General features: G+C 38.3%; 1 protein-coding gene across 2 annotated transcripts in view; it reads right to left on the bottom strand.

Moving 5' to 3' along the window:
• The window catches only part of ZDHHC15 (zinc finger DHHC-type palmitoyltransferase 15), a 120,185-nt gene that overhangs the window by 53,783 nt on the left and 41,083 nt on the right, over positions 1–25,319 (bottom strand). For both annotated transcript variants that reach the window (XR_008529643.1, XM_054579570.1), the window contains exon 3: positions 24,661–24,755. Coding sequence is in view for 1 of the 2 variants with exons in the window: in XM_054579570.1 (XP_054435545.1) it covers positions 24,661–24,755 (95 nt within the window). In the remaining variant the exon portion in view is untranslated. The remainder of the gene's footprint in view (positions 1–24,660; positions 24,756–25,319) is intronic.

Here is a 25,319-nt window from a genome sequence, read left to right as displayed (position 1 = left end):
GAAGTGAGAAATAAGACTGTTTTCCAAGGTTCACAGAAAAAAATTAAAGACAACAATGATTATTTAGAAGAAAATATTTGTTACCTATCCTTGAAGCTCAGGTACCTATTTGGCTTATAACTTTCTCTGGATATTTATCTCAATTATCTTATCTGGCTTCTGTCCAAATCTTCATAACTGTGTGCTAAATAGTATTGTTTTATAAATAAAATAAAACTTAGATTAAGTAACTTGAGTATTTTTACACTCACTCAACTAGTAAGAAGCAAAACTAAGGTGCAAACCTAGTTTGCCTTACTCCAAGACTTGTGCCCTTTCCACTCCATTATACCACAATATGATGTTGCACACAGATGTGTGACACCTTGCATATGAGACCCTATTGATGATTAACCATGCTTGTTATTAAGTTGTAAGTACTTTTCATAGGTGACACTTTTGTAGAATCTGGATGAGACTGCTTCTTATATTATCTACATATTCTAATCTTGCAAATGAGTAGAAATTTGGAAATTCTCACTATTTAAGAAATTTGTAGTCTAGTATGGAGCATCTTGTCATGTCTTGTCATACTTTGCTAATGTTGCAAAAAATATGCCAACAATTTCCCAAAGTCACACAAACCTTAAAGCTTTCTTCTGTCTCTGCCAAAGTGTAGGCAGAAGTGAAAGAGAAGGATCTGTGTTCCAACTTTCTGGGTTTAAATCTCATGTTTTCCACTTAACAGTTTTTAAAAAATCACTTTAAAAAATCAGACACTCTAAATTTAAATTTATTCATCTATAAAATAGAGGCAATAATACCTATTTCTCAAGTTTCTGTAAAAGTTCTAGATAGTAACAAGTTATTAAAAGTCTCTTTTTTGAGATGCAGGTGGTGGTGGAGTAGGTGAAAGCTACACTCACCTCCTTGCAGGACCAAAATGGAATTACAACTAAAATATAGATCAACCTGAATAACAAATTGCAGACTAGCAGAACAGAGGTCTTATAACCAAGAATTTATAAAAGAAGACACATCAAGACTGCTCTGAAAAGGATGCCCAGGGCTAGTCACAGGCAGCACCTGACATTGGACTGCACCACCCAGAACCAACACACCCAGTGGCCCAGAACCAACATACCCAGTAGCCAGCTTCAGAAAACATCACAGCAGGATCCAATTAGATTCACAAGAGACATATCGAAAGGCATATGTTGGCAGGCACCAGACCCTACTGAGGAGAGTTCCACATAGTGTGGTCAGGAGCTACACAGCAGCTGGTACACTGTGTTCAGGGTTGATCCTTACAGCAAACCTGAAGGTTGAGCGCATGCATGAACAGGCCAATAGCAATCAAGACTCAATGAAAACAGAAGGGTTCACATAATCCACACAAGGGACATTCCTGGAGCATCCAGATCAGGTGATCAAGGAGACTGCCCTTGGATCCCACAGGATATCTACTACCTAAGGTCACCCTATCAAGACTGGTAGACAGAGCAGATCTATCTTGCACATAGAAAAAATTCAGAAAAAGGCAGCCTAAATGGGGACACAAAGAAACATGCCCCAAATGAAGGAAGAGGAGAAATCTCCAGAAAAAGAGCTAAATGAAGTGGAGGCAAGCAATCTGCCAGGTTTAGAGGTGAAAAAAAAAGTTATTAGGATGTTTAAGGAACTTAGAGCTATAGTAGCATGAAAAAGGACATAGAACGATAAAAAATAACCACTTGTAAATAAAGAATGTAATATCTGAAATGAAATACACACTAGAAGAAATAAAAAGTAGATTGGATGGAGCAGAAAATCTAATCAGTAATTTGGAAGACATGGTAGAAGAAAACACCGCATCAGAGCACCAAAAAGAAAAAGGAACATAAAAAATGAGGATAGTTAAAGGAACTTTTAGGACAATGTGAAGTGTAACAACAGCCACATCATAGGGGTACCAGAAGGAGAAAGGGAGAACAAGACATCAAGACCCTGTTTGAAGAAATAATGAGAGAAAACTTCCATTACCTGGTGAAGGAAAAAAGACATACAAGTCCAGGAACTGCACAAAGTCCCAAATAAGATGAACCCAGAGAGGCCCACACTAAGAAACATCATAATTAAAAGGTCTCTGTTTCTTTTATTTAATTGAATTAATTGGGGTGACATTGGTTAATAAAATTATATAGGTTTCAGGTACACAAGCCTGTAATACATCATCTGTATATTGTATTGTGTGTTTACCACCCTAAGTCAAGCATATTATCATCCTTTTGTTGTGAGTTTCAAATATAGGCAAAGCTGTTAGAAATCAGGTTAGTGGTTACCTTTGAAAGGAGGTTGTGAAGGGGCATAAAAGGTACTTCTTTTTATAACTTTATTTTTATTGTTTACACTATTACAGATGCCTTTTCCTCTCCTTTGCCCACCTCCACCCAGTCCTCATTCCCCTTTCTGTCAGGCCACCAACACACTATTGTGTGTGTCTGTGGGTTATAAAGGATATTTCTGAGGTGTTAGAAATTCTCAAAATTTAATACCCGATTATATGGGTGTATATATAGGTAAAAATTAATCAAATTGCACTCTTTACAGCTTAATTGTTGGGAGTAGAAGATGTATGTTATACATCAATAAGAGAGTAAAACAATGAAATATTTAAGGTAATTTACATGTATTTAAGTTTAAATATTTGAAATGCATAAAATAAAACACTCAATTTTAAGAAACATTTCTAGTGGTGTGTTTTTATGGTATCATGCCATGTTTATGTAAAGTGAGAGCTAAGTCCTGCTGGGGGTGTGTAGATGTATGTAGGGGCATTTTTGGTTGTTATAATAAATATGGTGCACTATGAGCATTTAATGGGTGGGAGCACAGGGTGCTAAGGATTCTGTAATGAACTGGACAGATGCACAAATACAATAATTTCCCCAACCAAAAGGTTATAGATCAGTGTTATAAAATAATAACTAAATAATATAAATTTCACAACTAAACAACTAGTTACTTTATTTTCTTAGAAGAAAATTATGCCAACTGACTCAAAAGTATGAAGTTTGTAACAATTATTTTTAATTTTGATAATACTAGCACCTTGGGGCAACACTTTAAGTTTTGGGGTGTCTTTGGGAATATAACTTTCTGGTAGTACACAGCACCTGTATAAAAATCAGAGGCAAAGTTGTTACTTCTTATATGTAATGAATACCTTGTGGTTATCTGACAAGTTGTTTTTTGTTTGGAATCATAGGCCATGCCTGGATGCTCAATTTCTGGCACTAACCAAGTCTTTTTGTGTATTTTCTAATAATAAAATGAGCCAGCAAATGAATTTTGGGTGGGACAATTGGTGATAGAATAGGATATAGGTGATAGAAAAATTAATATTGTGGCTATTAATTAGGTCCCAAAGACTCACCTTTTCTTTTTACCAATTAAAAATTATGAAGATGGGGAGTGCTGCTCAGAGCTGGGACCTTCAGAGCGCATCTCCCTCAGAGGCTCCTGTCCAGGATTCAGATGGCCGCGACTGTGAAGAAGGAGAGAGGCAAAGTACTTGCTTCCCTCCTGCACCTTAGGTTAGCACCAACAAAAACAGGAGACTCTCTTGATCAGTTCTTCAGAGTCTCAGTGACTCTGATCTGCTGAGTTTGCTCCTGTAGGGGATGGCTGGCTCCACCCAACTGGAACCTGCAGCATGCTGCTTCTGGGGAAGGTAGAGTTTGAGACTCTAGCAGATACTAAGTAGTTTGGCTCTAGAGTAGTGGGCACTCCTGAGCTCCCATTGAGAGGCTGACCACACTGTCCCCACCATTCTCCTGACCTCAGTCAACCCACCCTACTGAACTCGTGCCTTGTTGAAAGGTCTGTGGGTTGTGGCTGGCCTGGGCCCACTCTACAGTTTTTGTTAGGAAGGCTCTGGAGCAAGTCCAGGCAATTTCAGTGAAAGACAGAGTAGCCAGAAGATGGAATTGGACCTCAAAAAGCCTTGCACCTTGAACTGACATGCCCCCGGCTCAGAGCTTCAGGAAGCTGACCCTCATATACAGCATGGCCCTTCCAATACACACCCAGACCTAGTAGATGCAGGCACAAACAGTGAGTAGCATGGTAGTTTTCCAGACAGGTATCCCAAAACATGTTACACACAACATCTGACATCGACCTGCACCAGACCCAACCCAAGCAGACCCAGAACCAACACAACAGTGGTGAGCTTCAGAACACATGAGAGCTCCACCCAACTAACCACACAAGTGGACACTCAAAGGGAGATTTCAGCAGGCACCAGACCCTGCTGGGAACAAATTCAACTCGTGGGGCAGCCCCTGAACAGTGACTCATACACAGTGATAGAGGTCTATCCTTATAGTCAAACAACCTGAGGACTAACTCTACCCATGAGTAGGTCAACAGCATTCAAGACTCAACTACAACAGGAGGGTAAACATAACACACAAGAAACATTCCAAGAGCACCTACCTCAGGCAACTAGAGAGCTTGTGTTACTGACCATAAGACACCAACATCACAAAGCCATGATAAGAAGTTTGGGAGTCATAGCAGAACTACCTAATATAGAAAACACCCAAAAGGAAGGTAAAATGGGGAGTTAAAGAAATATGCTCCAAGTGAAATAACAGGCAAACTCCCCAGAAAAAGGATTAAATGAAATGGAAGCAACCAAGATACCAGGTAGAGTTTAAAACAATGGTTATAAGGAACTTAGGGGAAAAATGGATGATCTCAGTGAGAACTTATATGAAGAGATAGTAAGCATTAAAAAGGACATAGAAACCATAAAAAAGACCCAGTCAGAAATGAATACAATATCTAAAATGAAGAATACACTAGAAGAAATCAACAGCAGGATAGATGAAGCAGAGGATAGAATCAGTGAATTAGAGGAAAAGGTAACAATAACCACCCAAAGAGAACATTTAAAAAAAAAGAATTAAGAGAAATGAGGGAAGTCTTAGGGACATCTGACACAACATCAAGCATAACAACATCTGCATCATAGGAACACCAGAAAGAGGAGAGAGAGGGAGAGAACAAGGGATAGAAAAAACATTTGAAGAAATAATGGCAGAAAACTCCCCTAACCTGGTGAAGGAAATAGACACACAAGTCCAGGAAGCAGAGAGTCCCAATCAAAATGAATTCAAATAGGCCCACACCTAGACACATCATAATTAAAATGGCAAAGGATAAAGTCAAAGAGAATTGTTACAGCAGCAAGAGAGAGAAAGTTACCTACAAGGGAGCTTCTATAAGGCTGTCAGCTGATTTCTCAATAGAAACATTTCAGGCCAAAAGGGATTGGCAAGAAATATTCCAAGGGATGAAAAGCAAAGACTACAACTAAAACTATTCTATGTAGTAAGGCTATAATTTAAAATCAAAAGCAAAATAAACAGGTTCCCAGACAAAAAGAAGCTAAAGGAGTTTATTACCACCAAACAAGTACTGCAAGAAATGTTAAAGGGTCTTCTTTAAGAAGAAAAAGAGAGAGGGGGGAGAAACAGTTATAAAGAATAAAATTGCAACAAATAAGGACCTATCAATAATAACTTTAAGTGTAAACAGATTAAATGCTCCAGTCAAAAGACATAGGGTTGCTGAGTGGATAAGAAAACAAGGCCTATATATATAGGCTGTCTATAAGAGACCCACTTCAGAACAAAGTATGCTAACAGAGTGAAAGGAAAGGGATGCAAAAAAATTTTTACAAGCAAATGAAAACAAAACAGAACAAAAAGCTGTGTTAGCAATACTGGTATCAGACAAAACAGGCTGTGAAACAAAGGCCGTACCAAGAGACAAAGAAGTACCTTACATAATACTAAAGGGATGGATTCAACAAGAAAATATAACCCTTGTAAACATATATGCACCCAACATAGGAGCACCTAAATATATAAAGGAAATTTTATGGACATAAAGGGAGAGATTGACAGTAATACAGTCATAGTAGTGGACTTTTTAAAAAAATACATTTTATTTATTTTTAGAGAGGAGAAAGGAGGGAGAAAGAGAGGGAGAGAAACATCAATGTGTGGTTACCTCTTGAGTGCTCCCTACTGGGGACCTACCTCACAAGCCAGGCATGTGCCCTGACTGGGAATCAAACCAGTGACCCTTTGGTTCACAGGCCAGTGCTCAATCCATTGAGCCACATCAGCCAGGGCTGTGGTGGATTTTTAACACTGCATTTGTATCAATGGATACATCTTCCAGACAAAAAAACAACAGGAAAGACTAATCTTAAATGACACGCTCAACCTAATGTATCTCGATATTTATAGAACATTTCATCTCAAAGCAACAGAATATACATTCTTATCAAAGGCATGTAGAACATTTTTTAGAACAGACCACTTGTTAGAACACAGTTAGAAAAAAGTCTTAATAAAGTCAAGAAGATCGAAATCATTTCAAGCATATTTTCTGACCACAATGGTATGAAACTAGAAATCAATTACAAGAAAATAAAACAGAAAAACACACAAACACATGAAGGCTAAATAACATGTTACAATGTTATTTAGCATGTTACAATGTTAACACATTCAACATTGTTAAATTCATTGTTGAATGTGTTAACAATGAGATCAAGGAAGAAATAAAAAACTACCTGGAGAAAAGTGAAAATGAACACACAACAATCCAAAATCTATAGGACACAGCAAAAAAAGAGTTCCAAGAAGGAAAATCATAGCATTTCAGGCCTACCTCAAGAAGCAAGAAATCTCAAACAATCTAACCCCATATCTAAAAGAGCTAAATAAAAACAACAAAGCCCAGGGTAAGTAGAAGAAAGGAAACAATAAAGATTAGAGTGGAAATAAATGACATAGAGACAAAAAATTACAAAAGATTAATCAAATCAAGAGCTGGTTCCTTGAAAAGATAAACAAAATTGATATATTTTTAACCAGACACATCAAGAAAAAAGGAGAAAAGATGCAAATAAATAAAGTCAGAAATGAGAGAGAAATAACAACTGGCACCACAGAAATACAAAGTTTTGTAAGAAAATATTGCAAACAACTATATGCCAACAAGTTAGACAATCTGAATAAAATAGATAAATTTATACAAGCATACGATCTTCCAAAACTGAATGTATATAGATCGATTGCAATTAATTAAATTTAAGCAGTAATTAAAAAAATACTTCCAGCAAAGAAAAGTTTTGGACTGGACGGTTTCACAGGTGAATTTTATCAAACGTTTGGAAAAAAACACCTATCCTTCTCAAACTATTCCAAAAAATTCAAGAGGAGGGAAAACTCCCAAGCTCATTTTATTATGTTATCTGTAAGCAGATAATTTTATTTCTTCCTGTCAAATTTAGATGACTTTTTTTCTTGCTGACTACACAAAATGTTTCTCCCTCTTCCATTTTTTTGGGGCGAAATGTGAGAAAAATTTGTGTTAATTCTTCTTTAAATGTTTGTTATTTACCTGTGAAACCATCTGGTTCTGGACTTTTTTTTTTGGTTAGATTTTTGATTAACATTATCTCTTAACTTATTATAGTTATATTCAGACATTTTATTTCTTCTTGATTTAGTTGTAGTAATTTGTGTGTTTCTATACAAATAGAAACATCCAGATTATTTTATTTGTTGATACACAGTTCTTCATAATACTTTCTTATAATTCTTTCTGTTTATGTAAAGTCTGTAATAATGCTTCACTTTTCTTTCTAATAGTGGTAATTTGTATCTTCTCTCTTTTTTTGTGTTTGTTTTATAAGTTAAGCTAAAGTTTTGTCAATTTTGTTTATCTTTTCAAAAATCCCACTTTTGGTTTTATTGATTACTTCAATTGTATTCTATTTTTATTTAGCTTATCTCTGCTTTAATCCTTATTATTTACTCTGCTAAATTTGGGTTTAGATTGTTCTTCATCTTTTGATTCTTTAAGGTGTAATGTATATTGCATTGATATATTACTCTTTTTTAATAACACAGGTGTTTATAGGTTGTTGACATATCTCAATCACTGTGATTAATGGCACAATGTATATAAGAGTATAGATATCTCTTAGAGATACATACTTCCTTTCCTTTAGAAATATACCCTGAAGTGGCACTGCTGGATGATATGATAATTCTATTGTTAATATTTTGAGGAACCATTATTCTGTTTTCCATAGTGGCAACACCAATTTACATGCCCACCAACAGTGCACAAGGACTCCATTTTCTCCACATCCTTGCTGACCCTTCTTATGTTTTGACTTTTTGATAATGGCCATTCTGACACTTGTGAGGTGATCTGTTGTTTGATTTGCATTTCACTGATGATTGCATTTCCCTGATGTTTAGCACCTTTTCATATGCCTGTTGGCTAATTATTTGTCTGCTTTCAAAAAAATATTTATTCAGGTCTTTTGGTCATTTTAAAATTGGGTTATGTGTTTTGTAGTTTTTCCTAATATTGAGTTGTTGAGTTCCATACAAGGTGTTTCCAGAAGGTATCCAGCCATGTAATATGAAAAATAGAGACATTTATTGAAGAAGATACAATATACAATAAACATTGTACCTCAGTCCCCTTCAAAGTAGGCACCGTAGGACCTCACACAGTTCTCCCAATCACTATCAGCTGCCCCAGCATATTTTCCTGAACCTTACTGATGGTTTGAAATCTCTTCCTTTTGAAAGGTGATTTTAAATTTGGGAAAAGCCAGAAGTTGCAGGGTGCCAAATCTGGGCTGTAGGAGGGCTGAGTCACCTGGGTGATTTGATGTTTCACCAAAAAACTCTGCACAAGGTATGATGCATGAGTGGGTACACTGTCATGATGAATCTGCCAATCACCAGCTGCCGATAGCGGCAGCCTTCTGAATCATTTGAGTAGTTTCTGTGGAGGAACGTTCAAGTTTAATGCAAAATTTGATGCAGATTCATTGGTCTACTTGTTCAGTCATTTTGAATGCAATGGCCACATAGTACACATGCTCACTCAACAGCATCTACTGCCCCCTCTGACTAGTACAGTGAAGTCGTCATTATTCATGCATGAGCATTCCAGTTCACTCTCCTTGGCTGCCAGGTTACATTGATGTTGCACACACTGTTTATGTTATATTAATAACAGCTGGACTTTTTCCAGACAGACCTCAGAATATATTTTGGATAATAATCCATTTGCAGATATAAAGTTTGTGAATATTTTCTCCCATTCCATATATTGCAATATCATTGTGTTGATTGTTTTCATTGCTGTGCAGAGCTTTTAGTTAAATGTAGTTGCACTTGTTTATTTTTGATTTGTTGCATATACTTCTTGTGTCAAATCCAAAAAAAAAAGTAAATAAACCATGCCAATACCAATTTCAGGGAGGTTTTCTCTGTTATCTTCTAGGAATATCATGGTTTGAGGTTTTATGTTTAAATCATTACTCCATTTTAAATTATTTTTTGAATGGTGTAAAATAAAGGTCCAATTTCATTCTTTTGGGTACAGATATTCGGTGTTTCCAGCAACATTTACTAAAGAGATTTTTATTTTTCCATTGTGTATTCATGGCAACTTTGTTGAAGACTAGTTGACTATATATGCATAGGTTTATTTCTGGGCTCTTGATTCTGTTCCATTTATCTATGTGTTTGTTTTTATGTCAGTACTATACTGTTTTGATCATTATAGCTTTATAATATGATTTCAAATCAGGAAGTGTGATGCCTCCAGCTTTCTCTTTTTTTTTAAAGATTTTATTTATTTATTTTTAGAGAGAGGGGAAGAGAGGGAGAGAAACATCAATGTGTGGCTGCCTCTCATGTGCCCCCTACTGGGGACCTGGCCTGCAACCCAGGCATGTGCCCTGACTGGGAATCGAACCGGCGACACTTTGGTTTACAGGTTGGCACTCAATCCACTGAGGCACATTAGCCAGGGCTTGTTTTCCTTACCCAAGAATGCTCTACTTGGGATCTTTTGTGCTTACAAATGACTTTCATGGTTGTTTTTCCTTTTGTGGAAAACATGCCATTTAAATCTTGATAGAGGTTGCATTGAATCTATAGATGGCTGTTACAGTATGGACATTTTAACAAGATTAATTATTCTAATCCATGAACATAGAATATATTTTATTTATTTCTGCTTTTTTCATTGTCTTTCATTATTGTTTTATAGGTTTCCTTCTACAGATTTTTCATCCTCTGGTTAAACTTATTTCAAAGTACTTTATTCTTTCAATGCTATTGTAAATTATTCTTTCTCTTTTTTAAGAGAGAGGGGAAGAGAAGGAGAAAGGGAGAGAAACATCAATGTGTGGTTCCCTCTTGCACGTTCCCTACTGGGGAACTGGCCTGCAACCCAGGCAAGTGCCCTGACTTATAAATGGTTCTTAATTCCTTTACTTGAAAACTTATTTTTAAAGTATAGAAATGCAACTGATTTATGTTTAGTATTTTACCCTGCAACTTTATGGAATTCATTTATTTTAAGTCTTTTTGTACAATCTTTAGGGTGTTCTATATATAAAATGTCATCTGCAAACAGAATATTTAATTTTTTCCTTTCTGATTTGTATGCCTTTTTTATTTATGTCTCTTTTTTTCTATTGTCTATTACTCTAGATAAGGCTTCAATTACTATGATGAACAGAAGTGATGAGGGAATGGGCATTTTTGTCTCGTTCCAGATTTTAGAAAAAAAGCTTTCAGATTTTCACTGTTGAGTGTGATATTAGCTGTGGGCTAGTCATATATGTCCTTTGTTATTTTAAGATACATTACTTCTATACTTAATTCGTTGATAATTTTTACCATCCATTTTGTAAATATCATATTTTTGGATTTACATGTATTGAACCATCCTTGTATGCCAGGATTTATATATTCTATTTGGCCATGGTAAATGATCCTATTGAATCTGGTTTGCTAGTATTTTGTTAAGAATTTATCATTTATGTATATCAGGAATATTGGCCTGTAATTTTCTTTTCATGTAGTATCCTTGCCTGGCCTTGGCATCACGGTAATGCTGTTCTTATAAAGTTAGTTGTGAAGTATAGTGTCCTTTTATATTTTTTGGAAAAATTTGGTAAGAATTATTGCTCATTCTCCTTCAAATGTTTGGTAGAATTTACTAGTGAACCCATTTGGCCCTGGAATTTTCTTTATTCAGAGATTTTTTTATTATGTTTTAAATTAAATTTATTGAGGTAATATTGGTTAATGATTATATAGGTATCAAGTGTAGATTTCCATGATACACGACCTGTATATCACACTGTTTGCCCACCACATAAAGACAAATCATCCTCTGTCACCATATACTTGATTCTCTTTACCCTTTAATATTCCCCCAACCCCCTTCGCTCTGGTAATCACTGTACTGTTGTCTGTATCTATTTTTTGTTTAGTGATTCAAAATCCATACTTATATATTATCTGCTCAGATTTTTTCTATTTTTTCTTTTATTAATTTAATTTTAATTTATTTTTTCAAATACATTTGTCTCTGCCTACCACCCACCACTTTCCTATGCCCCCTCCGTCCTTCCCTCCCTCAGCTCTTCCCCTTTGGTTTTGTCCATGAGTCCTTGTTATATTTTCCTTGACTTTCCCCTTCCCTTCCTTTTCCCCGCCCTCCTCCCTCCTTCCCTCTTGTCTCTGTTGATTTCTTTTCCTTTCAGTGTTCCTGGTCTTATTTTCCTTGCATCTTTGTATTGTTGGTTAGGTTCCACTTATGGGTGAGATCATATGGTATTTGTCTTTCGCCCCCTGGCTTATTTCACTTAGCATAATGCTCTCCAGTTCCATCCATGTTGTCCTGAAGTTTAGTAGTTCTTTTTTTCTTTCTGCTGTGTAGTATTTCATTGTGTATATGTACCATAATTTTTGATTCAAGCATCTACGGATGGGCACTGAGGTTGCTTCCAACACTTGGCTATTGTAAATTGTGCGGCTATGAACATTGGAGTGCATAGGTTCTTTTGTATTGGCGTTTTGGTGTTCTTAGGGTATAGTCCCAGCAGGGGAATCACTGGATCCAAAGACAGTTTCATTTTCAGCTTTTTGAGGAAATTCCACACTGCTTTCCACAGTGGCTGCACCAGTCTGCATTCCCACCAACAGTGTACTAGGGTTCCCTTTTCTCCACAGCGTCACCAGCACCTGTTGTTTGTGGATCTGTTTATGTTTGTGGATGGCCATTCTGACCGGTGTGAGGTGGTACCTCATGGTGGTTTTGATCTGCATTTCTCTGATGGCTAGTGATGCAGAGCATCCTTTCCAATGTGTCTGGGCCCTCTGTATCGCCTCCTTGGAAAAGTGTCTGCCCAGGTCCTTTGCCCATTTTTTAATTGGATCGTTTGTCTTCTTGGAGTGGAGTCGAGTGAGTTCTTTAAATATCTTGGAGATCTAACCTCTATCTGATGTATCATTAATGAATATATTTTCCTATATGGTTGGCTCCCTTTTCATTTTGCTGATGTTTTCTTTTGCCATGCAGAAGCTTCTTATTTTGATGAGGTCCCACTTGTTTATTCTTTCCTTTATGTCCCTTGCTTTAGGAGACATATCAGTGAAAAAATTGCTGCGTGGGATATCTGACAGTTTCCTGCCAATGTTCTCCTCTAGGACTTTGATGGTGTTGCGACTTATATTTAAGGCTTTTATCCATCTTGAGTTTATTTTTGTGTATGGTGTCAGCTGATGATCCAATTTCAATTTTTGGCATGTAGCCGTCCAGCTCTCCCAACACCATTTGTTGAAGAGGCTATCATTGCTCCATTTTATGCTTCTGCCCCCTTTGTCAAATATTAGATGCCCATAGAGACCTGGGCTTATTTCTGGGCTCTCAATTCTGTTCCACTGGTCTATGGGTCTGTTCTTGTGCCAGTACCAGATTGTTTTGTGTATAGTGGCTTTGTAGTAGAGTTTGATGTCCGGTATTATGATCCCTCCTACTTTCTGTTTCTTTCTCAAAATTGCTGCGGCTTTTGGGGTCGTTTATGGTTCCATATAAATTTTTGAAATGTCTGTTCTATTTCTGTGAAATACGTCATTGGTATCTTAATAAGGATTGCGTTGAATCTATAAATTGCTTTGGGTAGTATGGACATTTTGAGGATATTCATTCTTCCAATCCATGAGCACGGTATATGCTTCCATTTATTTGTGTCTTCCTTCATTTCTTTTTTCAATGTGGCGTAGTTTTCAGCATACAGGTCTTTTACATCTTTGGTTAAATTTATGCCTAGGTACTTTATTTTTCTTCTTGCTCTATCGAATGGTATTTTTTCTCTGATTTCTTCTTCTTCAATTGTGTTGCTGGTGTACAAAAATGCCTTTGATTTCTGAATGTTGACTTTGTATCCTGCTGTTTTGCCAAATTCACTTATTAGGCTGAGGAGTTTTTTGGTAGAGGCTACAGGGTTCTCTATGTACACTATCATGTCATCTGCAAACAATGATAGCTTTACTTCCTCCTTTCCTATTTGGATGCCTTTTATCTCTTTCTCTTGTCTGACCGCTGTGGCTAGGACTTCCAATACGATGTTGAAAAGAAGTGGTGAGAGCGGACATCCTTGTTGTGTTCCCAATCTTAGTAGGAAAGCTTTCATTTTTTTGCCCGTTTAGTATGGTATTGGCTGTAGTTTTTCATATATGGCTTTTATTACGTTGAGGAATGCCCCATTTATTCCCATTTTGTTGAGTGTTTTGATCATAAATGGGTGCTGTACCTTATCGAATGCTTTTTCTGCATCTATCGAGATGATCATGTGGTTTTTGTCTTTTATTTATGTGATGCATCATGCTTACTGATTTGCATATATTGAACCATCCCTGCATCCCTGGGATGAATCCCACTTGATTGTGGTGGATAATCTTTTGAATGTATTGCTGGATGAGGTTTGCCAATATTTTGTTGAGGGTTTTAGCACCTATGTTCATCAGCGAAATTGGCCTGTAGTTTTCTTTCTTTGTAGGGTGTTTATCTGGTTTTTGGATCAGGGTGATGCTGGCCTCATAGAAGGAGTCTGGGAGTCTTCCCTCCTCTTGGATTTTTTGGAATAGTCTGAGAAGGACAGGGGTTAGCTCTTCCTTAAATGTTTTGTAAAATTCTCCTGGGAAACCGTCCGATCCTGGTCTTTTGAGTGTTGGAAGTTTCTTGATTAGTGCTTCAGTTTCCCAGCTGTTATTGGTCTGTTCAAGCTTTCTGTTTCTTCCTCCTTCAGTGTTGCAAGATTATACTTTTCTAAAAATTTGTCCATTTCATCAAGATTTTCAAATTTCTTGGCATATATTTGTTCATATAGTTTCTGATGATCATTTGTATTTCTTTGATATCAGTTGTTATTTCTCCTCTTTCATTTCTGATATTATTAATTTTGGTCCTCTCCCTTTTTTTCTTGATGAGTCTGCTTAAGGGCTTGTCAATTTTATTTATCATTTCAAAGAGCCACCTTCTGGATTGGCTGATCCTCTGAATTGTTCTTTTTGTCTCTATGTCATTCAGTTCTGCTCTCATCTTGACTATTTCCTTCCTTCTACTTGCTCTGGGATTGATTTGTTGCTCTTTCTCCATTTGTTGAAGTTGTAGTGTGAGGTCTTTTATTTGAAAGGTTTCTATCTTTTTTAGGTAAGCCTGTATTGCTCTGAACTTCCCTCTCAGGACCACCTTTGCTGTGTCCCATAGGTTTTGGACGGTTGTCTGTTCATTTTCATTTGTTTCCAGAAATTTTTTGATTTCTTCTCTTATCTCATTATTGACCCAGTCATTGTTTAATAGTCTACTGTTCAGTCTCCATGAGTTTGCAAGTTTTTGAGGTTTCTCCTTGAGGTTGATTTCCAGTTTCAATCACTTGTGGTCCGAGAAAAAGTTTGGTATTATTTCAATTTTCCTGAATTTGCTGAGGCTTGCTTTGTGTCCTATCATGTGGTCTATCTTTGAAAAACTGCCATGAGCATTTGAAAAGAATGTGTATTTTTCTTCTTGGGGATGTAAGGTTCTATATATGTCAGTTAAGTCTCTTTGATTCAGTGTGTCCTTCAGCGCCACAATATGTTTATTAATGTTTTGTTTGGAAGATCTGTCCATTTTTGACAGTGGGGTGTTGAAATCCCCTACTATCAGTGTGTTGCTGTCTATATCGTTTTTGAAGTCATCCAACAATTTCCTTATAAACTTGGGGGCTCCTATATTGGGAGCATATAAGTTTACAATGTTGATGTCTTCTTGGTAGATTCTTCCTTTAAGTATTATAAAGTGCCCCTCTGGGTCTCTCTTTATGGCATTTGTTTTGAAATCTACTTTCTCTGATACAAATATGGCAACCCCGGCCTTTTTCTCTTGCCCATTTGCTTGGAATGCAAATTTTTTCCATCCCTTTACTTTCAATCTGTGTAGGTCTCTTGCTCTCAGGTGGGTCTCTTGTAGGCAGCATATGAGTGGGTCATGTTTTCTTATCCATTCAGCTACCCTGTGTGTTTTGATTGGGGCATTTAGTCCATTCACATTGAGAGATATTATTGACAGAAACTTACTCATCTTTTCTCTTTGTACCTGTGTCCCTCTCTTTCTCATTATTTTCCTTCATCTGCTTAAACCAGTCCCCTTAGCATATCTTGGAGTACTGGTTTGGTAGAGATGTATTCTTTTAGTCTTCTCTTGTCTGGGAAACTCCGTATTTCCCCTTCTATTTTAATGGAGAGCCTAGCTGGGTAGAGCAGCCTTGGCTGTAGGCCCTTGCTTTTCATGGCTTGGAATATTTGTTGCCATTCCCTTCTGGCTTGTAGTGTTTCTGCTGAGAAGTCAGCTCCTAGGCGTATCGGGGCCCCTTTGTATGTTACTTTCTCCTCCCTTGCTGCCTTGAGGATTCTCTCTTTGTTTTTGACATTTGCCATTTTAATGATGATGTGTCTTGGAGTGGACCTCTTTGAGTCCCTCTTGAGTGGGGTCCTCTGTGCCTCCTGGATCCATGAGAGCCTTTCTGTCCTCAAATTAGGGAAATTTTCCATCATTACTTTTTTGAGGAGGTTCTCTGTCCCTTGCTCCTCTTCTTCTCCTTCTGGGATCCCTATTATACGGATATTATTGCATTTCAGGTTGTCCTGCATTTCCCTAAATGCCTCTTCATTCTTTTTGAGTTGTTTTTCCATTTCTTGTTCTTTCTGGGAGCTTGTTTCTACCTTGTCCTCCATCTCACTGATTCGATCCTCAGCTTCATCCAGCCTGCTTTGGATTCCTTCTACTGTGTTCTTCAATTCAGAAATGGTATTTTTCATATCTTCTTGTGTCTTCTTGAGAGTTTCTATGTCCTTTTCCAGGCTGATAGAGTTTGCTGTAAGATCCTGATAGTTTCTCTGCAGTTTCTCATAGTTCTTTGAGCTGGCTGAGCTCATTGAGCTTCCTTAGAACCATTGTTTTGAATTCAGTATCTGACAGTTCCCTTGCCTCTATGTCATTGCGCTCTCTCTGTGGGGAGTCCCTTTTCCACTCATTTAGGGGGAACTTCTTTTTCTTCCCATTTTTGTGAGAGTCTGTTAAGTATTTTTGTCCTTTACTTTTCTTTCTGGGCCTGCCTCTGATGATGTCAGTTGTTGACCCTATATGACCTTGGGTTGTTTGTTTGAGCCTTCCAGGAGTCTGATGCCTGTGTCTGATACGTGCTTGGGGCAGCTCTGTGACCCCTTCCGTCAGGGCTGGGCTATTTTTTGGGATCTCTCTGCACTCTCACGCTGGCTCCTTGAGCGCGCCGCGCCCCCCTCCCCCCAAGCCGCAGCAGGATCCCATGCCTGCCTGGGCTCGCATGTGCTTGCCCCAGACCAGGGGGCTTATTCACGACCTCATGTACTCATCTGGCCCCCCTGGCCGGCCAACTCCCTGGAACTGGTCAGTTTAGGGTCTTCTATTGTGTATTTTCCCCGCTTTTGGCTCTTTGGGTGCATTGCTTGCCCTCGCCAAATGGGGACTACGGAAATGGGCGGAAGTCAGCTCCATGACTCTCCGGTTAATCCAGTCCCTGTCTCTCCTCCAGGGATTCTGGGCAGCTTTACCAATTTTGTGGGCCGCTCCACAGTAGCAGGCGGGCGGGTCAGTTTACGCCTGCCCTTGCCGCTCTGTCCACTCCCTCACAGGCCGTATGGGTGTCAATCTGTGGGAGGCCTTGCCAGCCAGTGCAACCGTTGTCCAGCCCGCGGGGGTCACACACACGCTCGCCAACTCTCGCCAGTCACTCGGCGCAAGTGTGCGCGCCTGCACTGGGTGTTTTGGGGGTGTCTATGTGTGCTTTTCGGCTTTTGGCTCTTTGGGTGTGTGGCCTCTTCCTGCGCAATGGAGACTACGGAAAGGGGAGGGAGTCAGGGCTCCCTGGTTCTTCCTCCCGTTCTTTCCCCAATGCCTCCGTTTCCAGACTCTCCTCAGGGGCAGTTCTGTGACCCCTTCGGCCAAGGATCCACCCCCTGTGCGGACTGCGTTTCAATCGCAGGCAGTCTGGTTCATGCGCGCCCCTCTTCTGCCTCTTTGGGGTCGCACCTTTTCAGCCCACAATGGGGACTACAGAACGGGGCGGGAGTCGGGACTCCCCGGTTCCTCCTCCCGTTCTTTCCCCAACGCCTCCGTCTCCAGTCTCTCCTCAAGGCTCTCCCAGCCAGTCTGCACTCAGCCCTGCAGCTCACACGGGTACAAGCTGTGTGGAGAGCGCACAAAAGGCAGGTTAATTGATTCCCTTATGCCTGAGCGAGATGGTAGCTGCAGAGTGGGAAGTGCGTTATCACCGGGGCTCCACCGGCCGCCGTGTCAGTTCTCTTCACAAAATTTTCCTCACCAGTCTTTTCCCAGGCACCAGCCCACCCTGCTGCCGCCTCTGCCCAGAGATCACGGAGGGTGGCTGCCACTGCAATTTTTGTGTTGGCCCTTTAAATGTCTCTTTGCATCCCCAGCCACCTGTCTCTGGCAGAGAGCGCCCCTAAGCTTTTCAGGGTTGCGTTTTGTCTGTATTTTCTTGGCTTTAGCTGCTGTAGTTTAGGGGTCCCTGTTTATGATTCAGACCCCGTTCTTCTTGGGGGAAGCTAACTGGCCGTTGCAATGTCCCTTTGGTGCTAGTGCCCATGGGCACCCAGCCCACCCTCTCGAGCCTCCACCACACTTCTCAACCATTGGGATGTGTGAGAGTGAAATCCAGTGTCCAAGGCACCAAGGCTCCTCTCCCACTATTGTTCCATTGTTTTCCAGGTGATTACTCCACTATTTAGTTGCAATTCCAATTTGGTCTTGGGAGGAGGTCAGCGTGACTCCCATTCACTCCTCCTCCATCTTCTCTCCCCTATTTTTTCCTATTTTAGTTGTGGTAGGTTGTATGTTTCTAGAAATATCCATATCTTCTGGATGTCCAATTTATTAATTGTTTACAGTAGTCTTTTATGATCCTTTGTAATGTCTTTTCTTTCATTTCTGACTTTCTATCTTCAATTCTTCTCTCTTTTATTCTTTGTTACTCTACCTAAAGTTTTGTCAATTTTATCTTTTCAAAACCCAGCTCTTAATTTCTTTGATATTTTCCATCTTTAGCCTAGTCTTTATTTCATTTATTTCTGTTCTGATATATGTTATTTCCTTCCTTCTATTAACCCTTCTTTTTTCTAGTTTTTTTTAAAAAAAGATTTTATTTATTTTAGAGTGTGGAGGGAGGGAGAAAGAGGGGGAGAGAAACATCAATGTGTGGTTGCCTCTCATGTGTCCCCAACTGGGGACGTGGCCCACAACCCAGGCATGTGCTTTGACTGGGAATTGAACCAGCAACCCTTTGATTTGCAGGCTGGCACTCAATCCACACCAGCCAGGGCTTTTTCTAGTCGTTTGAAAAAAATCTTAGGTTGGTTATTTGAGATATTATATTCTCAATACAGTCATTTATTGTTATAAAATGTCCTCTTAGAGCTGCTTTTGTTGCATTACTTAAGTTTTGGTACATTGTGCTTCCATTTTCATTTTTGTCACTATATTATTCTGATTTCTCTTTTGATTCCTGCCTGACTCATAGGTTGTTCAGGAGGGTGTTAATTTCCATATATGCATGAATTTTCCAGTTTTGCTATTATTGATATTTTGTTTCATACAATTATAATCAGAAAATATCCTTCATATGGTTTTAGTTTTATTAAATATTAAGGCTATTGTTGGTCTAACATATGATTTGTCCTGGAGAATTTTCTGTGTGTATATTTTAGAAAGATCAAGTATTTTGCTACTGTTGTGTAGAGAACTTTCTGTATATGTCCATCAGGTTCATTTGGTCTAAAATTATTCTACAAATTTGCTTTTCTTTAATAGATTTTCTATCCAAATATTCTATCTATTGATAAAAGTCAGGTATTGAAGTCCCCTTTATTATTATATTACTGTCTATTTCTCCCTTAAGTTCTGTTAATAGTTCCTTTATATATTTAGGTGTTCCAGTGGTTGGTGCATATAGTCTGTATTTACAATTGTTATATTTTCTTGATAAATTTATCTCTTTATCATTATATAATGACTTTCTTTGTCTTCTGTAATAGTTTTTGGATTACAGTCTATTTTGCCTGGTATAAGCATGGCTACCTTTGCTCTCTTTTGGCTTCTATTTTCATGAACTATTTTTCTTCATCCCTTCACTTTCATCTATTGTTCATCTTTAAACCTGAAGTGATTCTTTTACAGGCAGCATGTAGTTGTGTCTTGTTTTTTCTGTTATCTGATCAGTCACTCTATGTCATTTGACTGGATAATTTAAATCCATTCACATTTAAAGTAATCAATGATAGGTAAACATATACTGTTATATTTTGTTAATTGTTTTCTGGCTGTTTTATAGTTCCTTTGTTCCTTTGTCCTTCTTGCTGATTTCCATTGTTGTTTGATTATTTTCTGCAGTGGTGTGCTTTGATTTTTTTCTTCATCTTTTGTGTATATGCTAAAGGTTTTTTTCATTCTGATTATCATGGAACTTACAAAAAATCTTACATTTTATTTGAAGCTTGTAAAAGTTAGTTTGCATTGCATGCAGCATTACTGGCTTATTTTCTCTCCAACATTTTATGTTTTTTATTTCACAATTTACATCTTTCTATAGGTCCATTGGCAAATTATTTTAGCTAAAGTTATTTTTTAGTTTGTCTTCTTAACCTTTATACTAGAGTTAAAAAGTGATTTATACACCACCTTTATAATATTGGAGTATTGTTTTATTGTTGCTCAATTACAGTTGTCCCCATTTTCCCCCCATTAATCTCCCTTGCCCTACCCACTCCCACCTCCCACATTCAATCCTCCCTCACCACGTTGTGTTTGTCCGTGGGTCCTTTATACATGTTTCTTGACAACCCTTCCCCTTCTTTCCCTCGTTATCCCCCTCCCCTCCCCTCTGGTTACTGTCAGTTTGTTCTTTATTTCCATGTCTCTGGTTCTATTTTTGCTCACTTGATTTTTTTGTTGTTGTTGATTAGGTTCCATTTATAGGTGAGATCATATGTTATTTGTCTTTCACTGCCTGGCTTATTTCACTGAGCATAATGCTCTCCAGTTTCATCCATGCTGACACGAAGTGTAGGAGTTCCTTCTTTCTTTCTGCTGCATAGTATTCCATTGTGTAAATGTACCACGGTTTTCATCATCCTAATCCCAAAGGCAGACACAGGCACAACAAAGAAAACTACAGGCCAATATCACTGATGAACATAGAAGCTAAAATCCTTTTAAAAATTTTGGCAAACTGCATCCACCAATACATTAAAAAGATCATACATCATGATCAAGTGGGATTCATCCCAGGGATGCAAGGAAGGTACAATAGTCACAAGTCAATAAACGTATTGGAGTTTATATAAATGGGTCTATATACTAACCATTACCAGTGAGATTTTTAACTTTTATGTGTTTTCATGTTACTAATTATTATATTTTTATTTCAGCTTGAAGAATTTCCTTCAACATTTCTTGTAAGGCAGTTTTCCTGGTGGTAAACTGTCATGTTTTGCTTTTTGGTTGGTTGTTTTTTTGGTGGGAAACTCTGTCCTTCATTTCTGAAGGATGGCTTTGTTGCCCAAAGCAATCTTTGTTGGTAGTTTTTTCTACCAGTATTTTTTATAAATTATACCGCTCTGTCCTGGCCTGCAAGGTATCTGCTGAGAAATCCACTGATAGCTTATGGTGGTTCCCTTGTAAGTGACCAGTCTTTTTTTCTTCCTGCTTTCAAAATTATCTCTTTGACTTTGATTTTTGAAAGTTCGATTATAATGTGTCCTTGTGAAGTCCTCTAGTTTGAAACTGTTTGGGGACTTTAGAGCTTTATGTTCCTGGATGTCCATATCTCTCCTCAAATTTGGGAAGTTTCCAGCCATTATTTCTTTAAATGAGCTTTATGGCCCTGTCCCCGTTCTCCTTTTATTAGCCATAATGCATGTTTTTTCCCCTGATGGTGTCTCACAGTTCTCGTGAGCTATATTCACTCTTTCATCCTTTTTTATATTTTTGTTCCCCTAATTTGCTAATTTCAAATAGCTTATCTTTGAGTTTGAAGATCCTTCTTCTTGATCAAGTCTGATATTGATGTTCTCTATATAGTTTTCCATTTTATTCATTGTACTCTCCAGCTCCAGAATTTTTGTTTGGTACCTTTTTATGATCTTTTATTTAACTTCTTGTTTTGTTAATGTACTGTTTTCCTGATTTTGATTAGTTGTCTATCTGTGTTCTTTTGCAGTTTTCTGAGCTTCCTTAAAACAATTATTTTGAGGTTTTCCCCCCATAAGATCTCCATTTATTTGCAGTTAGTACTAGTTATTGTGTTCTTTAGGTGGTATCAATTTTCCTTGAGTTTTTGTGTTTCTTGAAGCATTGCATTGATGTGTATACACTTGATAGAGCAGTCGCGTTTTCCAGATTTTATAGACTGGCTTCAGTGAGAAAATACCTTTACCTGTGAGTGGGTGCAGGGATGCCAGTTGGATGGGGTGAGGCAGTTCCAGCTCCAGGGAAGAGGCAGTGTCATAATCTCCTTAAAGTTCTGTCAGCTGTCATCAACATCAGCAAAGACTGAAAGAGTCCCCAGTACCAAGGCTGCATGTGTCTGTAGCAGCAGTGCAGTGCATTAGGGTTTTCAGTGGTGAAGCCTGCTATAATCCTCCTGATCTCTTTATCTCCCATGGTAGATCATGGCTGAGGGGATCTTTTAACCCACTTATAGTGGCTGTGTCAGTGGTGTTTGATGTATGAGTGATCATGGAGTGGCTACGGAGCCAGACTCTGGATTGAAGGCATGCATGTACCTCCTGGAATGGCTCTGGGGTCTGGGGTAGTGGTGGTACTAGTGCCTGGGGTATAGGCACCCATGCTGCAGTGTTAATAATAGTGTGTGATATGAAGGTGATTGGGAAGCAGCCACACAACTGGGTTCCAGAGCACAGGCTCACAGAGCTACAGAGGCTCTGGGGTCTGAGGCATGGGCTCCATTGATTTAAGTGCATGCACTTGCAGAGCAGTAATAGAACTAGACTCTAAATAGCAGGTATATGTGGTGTATAGATGAGTCTGATGTGGTGGTGGTTTGGGTGTCTTAAGTTTGGATACTTATGGAGAAGCTATGGTAATGGGTTCTAGAGGACAGGTGCATACACTGCAGCAGTACTCCAGTTTCCATATTGTGAACACTTGCAGTGTGACCATGGGTCCAGGATTCAGAGCACAGGTGTGCATAGAATGATAGTGTCTCTGGGATCTGCGGCATGAGATATCATGTGTTGTCAGTGGCTCTGGTGTCTGAAATACTGGTATAGGCAGAGTGGCTACAGAGCCAGGGTTTGCAGGATGGGCATGTGTGGAAGAGCTGTGATGTTGGCATCTGGTGGCAAGTACATATAAAGCAGTCATGGTTCTGGGGTCTAGAGAAAGCACAAGGTTGGGTGTGGCAGCCTTAGTACTGGATGGCACAACAGAGGCTTCTTTTTGTAAGGAGGTCTCAGCAACATCCCATTTTAAGGAGAGTCTGTGGTAGTGATGGGTATTGGTTACCGCAGTGGCAAAAGCTGCCCGTATCCTCTGTGGTGGAGACTGCTGAGGTCCACACCACCAAACATTTTGAGGTCCTCTGCTGTTGAAACTGGAAATTCATGGCTGTCCTGGGGGCTGTTGAGGTCCTCAGTGGCAAAGGCTGCTGGAGTCCTCCACAAAGCAGACCACTGGTATCTGCATTAGTACCTGTTGTGTGGCTGATACTGTTAGCACCTGCCCTGTTTCTTTGTTCTTAGCATTCTCAAGATGTCTCCATCAAATTAATCTTCCTAACAATTCTTCCTGTATGATTAGTCTCCATTTTTTGTTCTACTGTGTTGCTACAGGTACTTAATTAGACTTGTTAGCCCTTGCATGGCTATTTTCATTCATGTATAACTGTCTGTTGTTTTTTGTACGTGGACAAAGGCCAGTATCTTCTACTCTGTCATCTTTCTGCCATTACTCAGTGAGATCTTTTTTGTCTTTGTATCTTGCAACAGTTTTTTGTCTTAAATCTCTCTTATTTGATGTTAGCACAGCTACCCTTGTTGCTATCTTTAGGTTACTATTTGCTTGGAATAACATTTTCCATCCTTTCACCTTTGACCTATTTATGTTTTTGGTTCTAAAATGATTCATTTGTAGACAACATAAAGACAGGTGATGTTTATCCATTATGTAAATATCTGTCTTTCAATTGGATAGCTTAATTCACTTATATTTCAAATAATTACTTATAAGAAGAACTTGTACAATTTTGCTATTTATTTTCTATAAGCTTATATATTTTTTAAAGATTTTATTTATTTATTTTTAGAGAAGGGAAGGGAGGGAGAAAGAGAAGGAGAGAAACATCAATGTGTGGTTGCTTCTTGTGCGCCCCCTACCGGCGACCTGGCCTGCAACCCAGGCATGTGCCCTGACTAGGAATTGAACCGGCAACCCTTTGATTCACAGTCCAGCGCTCAATCCACTGAGCCACACCAGCCAGGGCTATAAGCTTATATCTTTTATGTTCACCAATTCTTGCATTACTGCCTTCTTTTGCATTTAATTTTATTTTTTCTTGTGTACCAATTTGATTCCATAAATAGTAAAATTTAAACCAGTATTTTCCTTAATGTTTGTAGGCTGTTTAAGTCGCTTTGATTGTTTTTTGTTTTAATTTTTCTACTTTGGAATTAAACCTGTTTTACAGTAGTCACATAATATAAATGCCTGATATAATTACAAATTATTTAATAAACATTCCCAAATATTGCAGGAAACACTTTGATTCAATGGAGCACAATTTGAAAATGATCAATTTAGCCATTGCAACTTTTTCTTAATAGTTGTCTTCCAAAGTCTCCTTGGGTCCTAAAATAATAGCTTCATAGAATTGAACTAGAGCAGTTTTCAGAATCCAAATGGGTTCTTCTTTCCCTAATTATGTCACCCACCAATGCAGGTAGTGGTTTTCTAGTATTAAATATATCCATGGCTGGTGACTTCACAAACACCTTCAATAGGCAATCTTACACTCAATTCATCTTTATCACTAAGAGTCCTTTTGAAAGGTTATTCTGAATCTTTATTTTAGTAATAGAAGGCTTTTTGCTTCCCTTTTTGTCCTTTTCTTGAATTAGTGGGATTTATATTTGCCTCTGTGTTTAGCCTTTATGAAGTAACCAGTATTCTTACCTTCTGGTTTGGCTGTTGAGGGAGTGTAAAAATAGACTTCCAGTAGGTCCAGGTAAAGAACACAAAGATGGCATGGTAGAATATGAGGTAGATAACTGAAATTTAAGAAAATAAAACAGTGTTTACACTATCCTTTTGCCAATTTCTAAGAGTTCAAAAAGATATAAAGCTCAACAACAAATTTGTACTTTGTTTTTCTAGTAGCAAGTATTTTTTTTAGCATTACTATCAAACATTAATTTTACTTTTTCTCACATAGTGACAGTAACAAGTTATAATGCCAAATTTTGAACCAGTGGTGTTTTGGAAGTTGCATGTTTTAGAAGTTGGCATGCAATTCTGGGAGTAAAGAGGTAATGTCCCATATGACAATAAGGGGATACCACTGTGACCGACTGTCATTAGCTCTACCACTTTGGGTGATGAAAAATAATGACAGTATTTGAACACCACTATATAGTTTAGAATGTGCATTCATAGTATCTCATTTAATTTTTTAATAAGTTTCTGAGATAGGTAATCGGATAGAGATAGTTGATTAACTATTGGAGGAGTTGATTAGCCATAGGGGTTGTTGATTATTCAAATTCACACAGCTACTCTATAATGTAGACTTCTGACTCTAAATCATAAGTTCTTTTCAATAGCTCCAGAGACTA

Source organism: Pteronotus mesoamericanus, unplaced genomic scaffold (genome assembly GCF_021234165.1).
Source record: "Pteronotus mesoamericanus isolate MK-2021 breed Mesoamerican mustached bat unplaced genomic scaffold, CSHL_Meso_final contig_55, whole genome shotgun sequence".
In the NCBI taxonomy this organism is placed as follows: Eukaryota; Metazoa; Chordata; class Mammalia; order Chiroptera; family Mormoopidae; genus Pteronotus; species Pteronotus mesoamericanus.
This window is presented reverse-complemented; position numbering and strand designations above follow the sequence as displayed.